The 10654-nt window shown below is 34.1% G+C and overlaps 2 protein-coding genes across 2 annotated transcripts; one reads left to right on the top strand and one right to left on the bottom strand.

Moving 5' to 3' along the window:
• Positions 1–305: 305 nt before the first annotated feature.
• LOC142620498 (metal transporter Nramp7.2-like) lies at positions 306–8508 on the bottom strand. The gene is made up of 11 exons (XM_075793861.1): positions 8497–8508; positions 6969–7047; positions 6736–6840; positions 6413–6523; positions 3058–3238; positions 2750–2819; positions 1583–1756; positions 1390–1494; positions 1128–1259; positions 948–1043; positions 306–647 (listed from the first exon to the last, which is right to left on the bottom strand). The coding sequence occupies exons 1-11, from the start codon at positions 8506–8508 to the stop codon at positions 306–308; spliced, it is 1407 nt and encodes a 468-aa protein (XP_075649976.1).
• Positions 8509–10108: 1600 nt separating this feature from the next.
• Positions 10109–10435, top strand: LOC142620497 (uncharacterized). The gene has a single exon (XM_075793860.1). The coding sequence runs from the start codon at positions 10109–10111 to the stop codon at positions 10433–10435; it is 327 nt and encodes a 108-aa protein (XP_075649975.1).
• Positions 10436–10654: the final 219 nt, after the last annotated feature.

The following is a 10654-nucleotide window of genomic DNA, read 5'->3' as shown; positions in this document are numbered from 1 at the left end:
AGCCAATAATTCCCAAATCTGAGGACCTCGGATTGGTGGTCAGAATACCCTTAAGTTTATCAATTATTTATAATGACACTAAATAGCTATTATCAAAAGTTTAACATAAATTTGCAATTGAACCGTGGAAAATGCCGTGGTTGGTTCAATTACACGTGAGTTCCATAGGAAGAGATCCTTAGATGAATTCAAAGTAAGTTCATGTCACAGCTAACTGGGGAGCTTACTCCCACAAATGAAACTCCTTGGCTCTTGTTGTAGAAGCCGTGATTGGCTCTTGTTGTATTTGATCTAGAAGAAACCCCTTACTCTGGTAGTTGGATCTCAGCCAAATCCTCTCTGTAAGGAATGCGATCAGCCTCGACCACCTCACAAGAATTGCTTAGCCCATGTTCCATGTTGTTTTGGACTACTGGGTGGTCAAGCGTTATGGGCTCAATAAATGTTACAGCAGTGTCTTTTCGAAAGGTAAGGTACAAGATTGCTAAGACGTAAACGAGCATTAGGGAAAACACTATGATCCCAACAAACACATTTGCAATCTTGGGTAATTTGTTGTGAATTAGCCAACCCACAAAGGCTGTAATCAGGTAGTACATGTTAAAGCCAGTCAATGCCACGCCTAGGATCCACGAGATCACCATAATCTACAAGCATAATTGTCCGATGTTTAGTTAAATTCAATTGTGTAATTGCATTTATCAATAAGTTATATAGTTAAATTTAATTTTTGTTAAAAAAATAATATTGTTTATACTATATTAAGAAATGTAGTCACATAATTGAATTTAATTGATTAATTGAAGATATAATATCTAAAAAATTAATCTAAATTTTATAAGTATGAATTGCTTTATGGGCTTTATAAAATCAACCTATCATCTTAGTCAAGACCTACCATACAGGCTAACCTCGTTGAAAAGAACACGAGTACAAAAATAACTTACATAGATTGAATTCTTGTGTGGTCCCATCTTGGAGGTACTGCCACTGAATTTAAGGAGAGGGATTGGAGCAAATGGAAGCTCAAATGAAAGCACCATCTGCAAAACCCATTAAATTTAATTTTATCCTGTATTTGAATATAGGTATCAACATTAAAAAGACATAGTTCCCAAGTTACAAACCGATGAGATGATGATAAGTTGGGCTGCACCTTTAGATCCTCCAACAATGGAAACAATAAGACTAGGTGTAATGGCAATGCACCTTGTCATCAGGTTTCTAATCCATTTTTCCATCTTAAGGTCCAAGAAACCCTAAAAATGCCACACCATCCTTAAATTAATTAAAATTCAATCCAATTAATCAGGGTAGTTTCACATTATGTATGTATATCAGTATATATTTTTTTGTGTTATATGTTTTTTTCTTTTTTTTCCCCAAGACCTGCATGATGAATTGGCCTGAATAAATGTTTGTGATGGTGGAGCTTTGCCCAGAGGCTAGTAAAGCAATGACATATATGGTTGAGCTTGACCGACCCAACACATTCTACACACATAAAACAATTATAAAAAAAAAAAAGATAAATTTTATCATTTAATCATTATTTTTAATAACTCCATATAAAAATTTGAACCTTTAGAAGGAAAGGGGCCGAGTCGAGGGTAAGATTATTGCATTGATTTGCAGTCTCATCTGAGATATTGTTTGCTGAGCAAAGGGTGCCCGATGCGGAGATAATTGCAATATTGATTAAAAATGCAACAACCAATGTAAATCCACTCTCCATCAAGTAATATCGACATGCATCCTATAGTATCACACAATGACGCAGACACAAGCATTTGACAAATTAGCAAAATAGATCAACGATTTTGGAAAATAAAGTCATCATCTATGTCTCCACTGCAATTAAATAAATAATAGTTTTATAATAAATGATTATATGGTTTATGAGTAGTACTATTCACTCCCTCCAATTATAATAAATACGGTATCCAAATAATGTTATTATTGTAACACATTTGTATTATTTTTATTTTTCTCTTTTTCTTAAGAGTGATAATCAGTGGCAAAACCTGGATTTTAGTTCAGGAGGGAAAAATTAGAAGTAAAAATAATCCAAACAATGGTAAACTGATGTAATTATCATACAAAGTCTAATATAAATGTAAAGTGTAGAAGTATATATTTGACATCATTAAAGTAAAGAAAATCAATTAATAGTTTCTAACAATCAAACTAAGAGATTAATTTGAACACTTAAAATTTAAACATCTAATATCATTGTTACTGGTCATAATTTGGGTTATCACTAATATCACTTTTTTACTTATCGATAATAACTTGTCACATAGGATTTATAGTGAAAATGTTAGGAATATAAACATTATTCTTTTTACTACGTGTCAATTTTTTTTTTTTTATAAATATTTATAAGTTATGCAGTATAGTTTTTGGTTTTATAGGAGGTGTTATTTTGTTTTTCCATAGTCAACCAAAGCTTTCTTGTAATACAAGTACAACTAAATTTTTTTTTGAGGAATCAAGGGGGCAAATTGTTCCCTCTTGCCCCTTGGCTTTGCCTCTGGTGATAATAGGGATATTGGGGTTTTACAAATTGTTGTGTCAAATTTTAAACACTCAATAAAAAAGCATTTAAAAAATGTAATTGTTATATTGTTAATGTGGCATCGATCACATTCATTAATTTGTAAACTTTTTTGGTAGTAAAAGTGCATAGTTTAACATTTTCATTAAGTCTTAATGGCTGGGAGTATGCATGAAAGCATAAGTTTCTTACACTGATGCCACGGACAGAACCTAGTACTTTTCTGGATAGCACAAGAGCTGAGTGAAGAAAGAGATTGTGCCTATTGATCAGAAATAAATAAAATGAATAATATGGTATATAACACAAACAATTAGAAAGAAGAAAAGAAATAGCTATGAAATAAGGGTAAGGCTTACCTCTAGAGCACTAGAGCCTACACAATGTTGACACGTGGCAAAAATCAAACACGTGTTCGTATTGTATTGGCTCCGGTGCACTAGAGCACTGTGTCCATGAAGCAATGAGCAGGATATGTAATGAAGTAGTTTATCACATACGGCATGATAAGGGCACCCAAAAGGGCTATGGCATTTCCGACGGCTCCTTGACCACTGAGCTTAGGTACAAATAGTCCCTTTATCACATCACCTGCAGGAGGCTTTATGTAACCCATTTCTCCAAAGAAACATACAACTATTACCAATATCATCACTAATAAAACCAACTCCAGCTTCCTAACCTAGCCACCCAAATTTTTTTAACAATAAAACTAAGAGTAATGCTAAAGATACTATAATTTTACTATATATAGTTTGCATATTCAACTATTTGAACTTCAAGAAATAGCTCATGTTGAGACCATGCCCTTTAGTGTAACACTTTGTACTTCACAAAAGTCCAATTTACCATTTGTTTGATTCCCCCCCACCCCCCTATCCAAGATAAGTAGAGTAGAAAGAAGAATACTACAAAAGATGTTTATTTGCCTCTCTTACCATGTATGTAGGTATCTTGTGTATAAGATATATGCATACTTTCTCTAATAGTGTGGGAGCTCCACATATTTGTAGGACTCATATGTTGTATGAGAGATTATGTATATATCTGATGCATGAGGTAATTATTGTACAACACACTATTTCAACTCCTCCTTATTAAAAAAGGCTAAAATGCAAACTGAACCCTCTAAGTTTGATTGAAATTCATTTTAGTCATCTAACTTTACTTTCTTTCAATTGAGTCCTCTAAATTTCAAATTTATTCAATTCAGGTTTTTTGTCAAATTCCATTAAAATTAGATAGTAAAGATAAATGATTGAAATAAATTTAAAATAAAATTAAACAGTGTAATTTTTATTTTAACCAAAAAGATAATAATAACAAGAAGAAGATAAGGAAAAAAAAATTCAACTGCTTGAAGTCATGGTGATATAAGCATCTCTCTCTCTCTCTCTCTCTCTCTCTCTCTCTCTCTCTCTCTATGTATATATATATATAGGTAAAACTTAGAAAAAATTTAATTAGATTCTATAATTGAAGTCCAATTTTGTGTCATGTGTCATGAATTATTTATTTTTAAAGAGAGTTTTATTTCTTAATTTTTGAGTCAAATGTGGGGACCACATCATCTAGTACCGCAAACCTTTTCACAAACTTTGTCATGACTTTGCTATGTGGAACTTGTGAGTGGTGGAAATAAAATAATGGGTTTATGTGGGTCCATGATTTCACTACTCAGGAGTCAGGAGTAGTCCTATGACAAAGTTGTGGAAAAATGTGTGACACTGGACTTACCAAAAAATTAATAAAGTCAAACTTAATTGTCTTTTCAAACAAGAGGACTGTTATATTCAAAATATTTTAATAACAATCTTACAATAAATTTTAAAGAACTGCTATTTGAGCAACATTTTCACAATATTTTCAAAACAAATCTTAATTGACAAGTTGTTATTAGTTTTAATTTCAATCAACAATTGAAATTATTTTTTTGCCCATCAATAACAGTCAACAACAACCGATCACATATATAGTATCTGTTTTAAAACTATTGTGAAAATATTGTGGATATAACATTTCTCTAAATTTTAAATGATAAGTTATTAATGATTCTAATTTGAACTCACAACTGAAATTACTTTTTTATTTACAGTAATAGTTGTAACAACTTATTACTTATAATTTATTGTTAAAATATTATAAAATTGTTGTGGATATAATATTTCTCTTTCAAACAAACAATTAAACATGTCATATATATATATATATATATATACAAACTTGCCAACTCAAACAATGCAAAAAATATTATCAAATTTTTTTGTATATACAGTATTGCTCCAGAAAAAAAATAATAAAGTAAAACAATATTGTCTTTTCAAACAAAAAGTAGAACATAATTTATTACAAAATTTATTTATTACGATGCTTTTTCTTGAATAAAAAATACCCGATCTAACTTTTAGTGTACAATTTATACTTATTATTTTTTGGGTTAAGGATCTGTTTTATTCTTCACAGGTAGACCCACCCCAACCTTGGGGACTTGAACCGAGTCTCACCCACCCATACCCCCCGTGCACATAGTGCATGGGGAGGTGCCATCTGGAACAATGGGTCCGGTGGTTACTTTGTTTTGACTTTGAGTTTGTGACAGCAAGAATCGAGAGGCAGCAAATTAATAAGACACAGGGCATCATCCACACAATAAGAAAAATAGAAAATACTAATGAAATAATAAACTACTACCTAGTACCAGGTTCTTTTTATTTTTTTTATGAGAGATACCTACTACCTAGTACCTACATAAACAATGATGCAATCCACACACAACGAGAGGCGATCAAAGTAATAAAGTGGATTCTCAAAAAAAAAAAAAAAAAAAAAAAGTAATAAAGTGAAACGAAATTGTCAATTTCAAATAAACAGTCACCTCAATACATATATAATTGGTTTAAGAAGTATTTTAAGAAAAATTTTGTGAAAAAAAATATTTTTTATAAAAATAATATTAAAATTTTATTAAAATAATTTATTAATATATACATTAAGAATATCAGTTATCATGAGTCATTACTTGGTAAATGAGGGTGTTCGAGTTTCTTACGAGTCAATTAACGTAGTCTTTTGACATGTATTTGAGCCACAAAAGGTATACCATATTCAATTTTAAGATTTTTTTTTTTTTTTTTTTTTTTTTAATTTTGGTGAACAATCTTAATATTTTTAAGTTTATTTTAAAATGAGCAAACTATCACTAGGATATAAAATTAATATCACTGTGAAGTGTGAATGCAATTAATGGATTCAAAAACCAGTGACAGACTCAATAAACTATTATACGAATCCGATTACTTGCAAGTTACAAACTATGAAATATATATCAGACAGCTTACGTAGTTTTTTTTTATAAAAAATTATTTGGGTCGGTGACGCAAATAGATTATTATGATTATTTTTTTGCTGGATGGCGTACGCACAGAGTTGAGGATAAATATTATACTCAATTTATAAAAATTGAATAATAATTATTCCAAAATAAAAAATATATAACGGCTAGACAAAAACATGCGTAGATATATAATTGACAGTTGGGATAAAAATATTACACAAAGTACGTGGACATATGGTGGAGCATAAAAATTGCATCCAAGTTTCATTGATAAGTAATGAAGGGTGTGAAGCACAAAAGATTCTTAAATTATACTGCACCAAATCTTTGGTGTGATAGTTATTCTATAAGTATAAGTGTTTATAGAGTGTGAGGGGCAAATATCGAGGTTCAAATTTTTAGAAAAGAATTTCATACACATATACACTTAGATTATGTTAGAGTATAATTACTATTATATATATATATATAAATATTCTTAAATCATGCCATGAAAAGTTTAAATAATTAATGAATTATTATCCCATATTTTTGTAGGCCAAGAAGTAAGAGAATGTTTAAACCAGTGATGAGAACTCCAGTCCAAATTGAGATGTGAAATAGTATCTTCAATGCAAACGCTGTCCTAATCACTGCCACATATTGACAAATTGAAAAGTTTATTTATAACACGTTCTATATTGTCTTGTTACTTGTTTAAATATGAACAAGGAGACTTGGATGAGAGGAAACTTTTAGAATGATAAGACTAGTACATGTATGAATGTAACTATGTAAGGATATCATTTTTTTTTTTTTTTTTTTTTTTGTTGTTGTTGTCGAAAAGACGATTTTATTGTTTTACCTTCAGGTATATCAGCGGATATGACAGCAAACTCGGCTAGCAACCATAAGCAATACTTCACAAATTTTGGGTATTCAGCCTTACATAATTCTGAAAGGTGTTTGCCTGTGGAGATATGCAAACAAATTCTTAGCTTGATTAGTTACCAGTGGAAAATAAATTGCGGCAAGAAACGATAATAACTTTTATCAATTGGCCACTTTCGTCTAGAACCTGTTTGCTGTGCATTTTACCGGTGCTTACACCAAGATTTGCAGCTAGCATTTGAATTATGAGCGCAAAGATAAACCCAATAAGTATCACCCATAGTTGCTGAAAATAACAAATAGCACAACCATGCTTAGTATTTCTCTTGTAAACTAATCTCTAATGATTTCGGCCTTTCATGTTTAAGTACATTTTTTGTCGTTAAAGTTTCAAGTTGTTTCCATTTTGGTCATTTACGTAAATTTTCATTTTGAATGAAAATTTATAAACCTAGAGGGCAAATATGAAAATTGAATTAAACATAAAGAGCTAAAATGAAATTTTAAAACGAAAGTGACTAAAATATAATGAGTCTCAAACTTTAAGAGTCAAAAGTAAGTATGAACCTAAGTAGGTTACAGTGCTTTAAAATCGTGTCATAAGTATTTTCTTTGATAGAAAATGAAGTACTTTTCATTTACCTTTTCCTTTCAACAAATTTTTTTTTTTTTGGGTAAAAATTTCAACTAAACTTTGTACTCTTGTCGAAGTATGAATTCATTGTTGTATGTTAATGGGGGGATAAATGCACTAAAATTCATGTAAAATAAATGTATATATGATACAATTTATTTGGAATATGACATTATTGTTTAAGTTTAGTTGCTTTAACAATAATTAAAACTAAATAAAAAGTAACAAAAGGAAAAGTAAAATTTCATAAGCTTGAATGCACCCAAAAATACATCATTATTTCAAATTATATTAATCTTAATGGTCTATGTAGGGTCAATGGGTCCAAGAGTATATATTTATGTATGTATTGGGCCAGAGGCCCAATCTGAGGACATTAAATGGTCCGAGGATGGGGGAATATTGACCCAAGAGGCAAAGGCTGATCAAGGCCATCCTGGAAGTTGGTTTAAGGAGGAGTCCGTCCTCGGCTAAATAAAGCCGAGGTAGGAAAGTGTTGCCCCACGTCCAAAAGATATGTTCTAGGAGATCCTGTAATTAAGGGTATCCATGGTGGACGTACAAGATAGGAAGAATAGCTATGAAATATTCAAGATAAAGCTGTTACCACCGCATTAAATGCTTTATAGCTAAACCTCTAGTCGCATTAATAGGGACGTGATGTCTGAGCATCGAAGTTCAGCCTTATGGTTATTTCCAAAGACTTCAGGGAAGGGTTGATGAGACAAATATCCAAAACCAGTAATTTGATCCATACGTGGAGGATGTAGAACGGAAGAAGGGTGATATAAAAGGAAAGAGAGACATTCAAAGAGAGGGATTGGAGAAAAAGAAGGAAAGCATTGATGAATGGGTATTTTTGTAATCTTCGTTTAAGAAGAAAGAAGGATAAGAACTAGCTCCTCGGCTTGAGTCTGAGGACAGTTTTTCATCATATAAACTTGTCCCACAATATTGTTTTGTGATCTAAAGCCATTACCTTTGTGAATGAAGCCCATAAACAACTATATTTAGGACCCACTCTCTATAAATTTATTGTATTAAGTTCTTTGGGCCTATACCTTTTCTACTATTGGGCTTAGGTGCAAGTTGTGTCCTTACAATTGGCGCCATCTGTGGGAAATCTTGTTGCTTGATTGAGCCTAACATTCAACAATGGTAGGTTTAGGTCCTCACCAAGCTGAGTCTATGGAATCTCAACATCAGGAGCGGTCCCTCAATCTTAAGCGAGGCAGAGACCGGGAGGGGAGTGTACATACTGCCTATACTAGCAGAAGTCAATCATTGAGTGGGAGCCGTGCCTCTTATGCGGAGCGTGCTAGAGCCATGCAGCTAGAGATTAATCACTTGAAAAGGAAGCTACGCCATGAACAACAAAAACGAACCCCCTCCACTTCTAACCCCTCTTCTGGTGATGAAAGAGACAGCAACTACCAGCCCAGATCGAGGACTTCCCCTAGTGAGTCATTTTCGTGTGAGAGGGAGAGTCAGCATGGCCCTAGAAGGAAAAGTTTTTCTTGCAAAGGCTTGGGGAATAACGCTATGAACAGGGTGTTGAACCAAATTGCTAAATCACCTTTCACGTGCAATGTTGAAGAGGGTAAGCTTCCTTGGCAGTTCACTCAACCAACGTTCACCATGTATAATGGACGAACAGACCTTGTAGAGCACGTGAGCCATTTCAACCAAAGGATGGCCGTACACTCCAAGAATGAAGCTTTGATGTGCAAGATGTTCCTATCTAGTTTGGGACCTGTGGCAATGAGGTGGTTTAATGGCCTGGGGGAGAGTTCTATTGATTCTTTTAAGGGACTCACTCGAGCATTTGGATCCCATTTTATTACGTGTAGCAAGGTTCCTCGGCCCTTGGACTCCTTGTTGTCTATGACTATGCGAGAAGGAGAAACTTTGAAAACATATTCAGAAAGATACTGGGAAATGGTCAATGATATAGGTAAAGATTTTGATAATGTGGCAATAAGAACTTTCAAAATCGGCCTGCTTTTCGAGCATGGTTTGAGAAAATCATTAATTGGGAAGCCAGTTGATAGTGTACGCCAGCTTATGGATCGCATTGACAAATATAAGCAGGTCAAGAAAGATCAACAATTGGGTTAAGGCAAGGGAAAGGTGATCTCTCAGGATAGAAGGGACTTCAGGTCGGACTAGTTCAACAATAATCATCCTTGACGAGATTTTTCAAGGCAGTCTGGGCTTGCTGCGGCACCACAATCAGTTAATTTGTTGTTTTGAGAACCAGTGCATCAGATCCTGGAGAAAATCAAGAATGAACCTTACTTCCAGTGGCCAAATAAGATGGGAGGGGATCCCACGAGGCGTAACGAAAATCTTCATTGTCAATTTCATCTGGAGCGAGGACATACTACCGAGGATTGTAGAACTCTGTGGGGTCACTTGGAGCAGCTGGTGAGAAGAGGTAAGCTAAAGCAATTCATATACCATCCCATTGGACAAGGAGGCCATGTAGGATCAGGATCACAGAGGGATACTTCTTCGAAACCATCTCTGGGTACAATCAATGTTTTTCTCGCCACACTGCGAAGGGTCAGTTCTCAATGTAGAGGAACACTACTTAAGAGTCCAAAAGGAGCAGAACCGAGGGCTGACCAACGCTGAGTTTCTCTAACGATAACAAGGTTGGTACTCTACAACTACATGATGATGCATTGGTGGTTATGACATGAAATGAGTTATGGTTGATCAAGATAGTGGGGTGGAAATTATGTACCCAGATTTGTATAAAGGTTTGGGGCTGAAATTGGGGGATTTAACTAGTTATGATTCACCCTTAATAGGATTCGATGGGAAGGTTGTTATACCAATGGGTTTGATCACGCTACCAATGCAGACTGGGGCGGAGATGGTAGATGTCAACTTCATAGTGGTGGATGCTTTCTCCCTCTACACAGCCAACATGGCGAGAGCCTGGCTTCACGCCATGGGAGCTATCTCCTACACCCTGCATTTGAAGATAAAATATCTGTCTGTTGGCCAGGTGGAAGAGCTGAGGGGTAGCTAGCCTATGGACAGGCAGTGCATGGTGACCGCCATCAGGCATCACACCGAAGTAGAGTCTTCAGCATCAACCAAGCAAAGTTTGTAGCAATCAAAAGAGCCAGCGTCAGTTGGCATTGCGGCAGAGGAGACAGAGTGTGAGGGATTGGAAAAAAATTATAATAGATAGTGATAAGGAGAAGTATTTTCAGGTCAGATCTCAATTGCCCCTCAGGAGAGGGAA

This window comes from Castanea sativa, chromosome 12 (genome assembly GCF_040712315.1).
Source record: "Castanea sativa cultivar Marrone di Chiusa Pesio chromosome 12, ASM4071231v1".
Classification (NCBI taxonomy): Eukaryota; Viridiplantae; Streptophyta; class Magnoliopsida; order Fagales; family Fagaceae; genus Castanea; species Castanea sativa.
The sequence above is the reverse complement of the archived record's forward strand: the minus strand, read 5'-3'. Positions and strand labels throughout refer to the sequence as shown.

Coding starts and splice junctions, on each gene's coding strand:
- LOC142620497 (XM_075793860.1), top strand. CDS start 10,109: ATGGTTGATCAAGATAGTGGGGTGGAAATTATGTACCCAGATTTGTAT.
- LOC142620498 (XM_075793861.1), bottom strand. Junction 3,239..6,412: donor TGGCCTACAAAAATATGGGA/TAATAATTCATT, acceptor TGGGTGGCTAGG/TTAGGAAGCTGGAGTTGGTT. Junction 1,260..1,389: donor CAGGCCAATTCATCATGCAG/GTCTTGGGGAAA, acceptor TGGCATTTTTAG/GGTTTCTTGGACCTTAAGAT.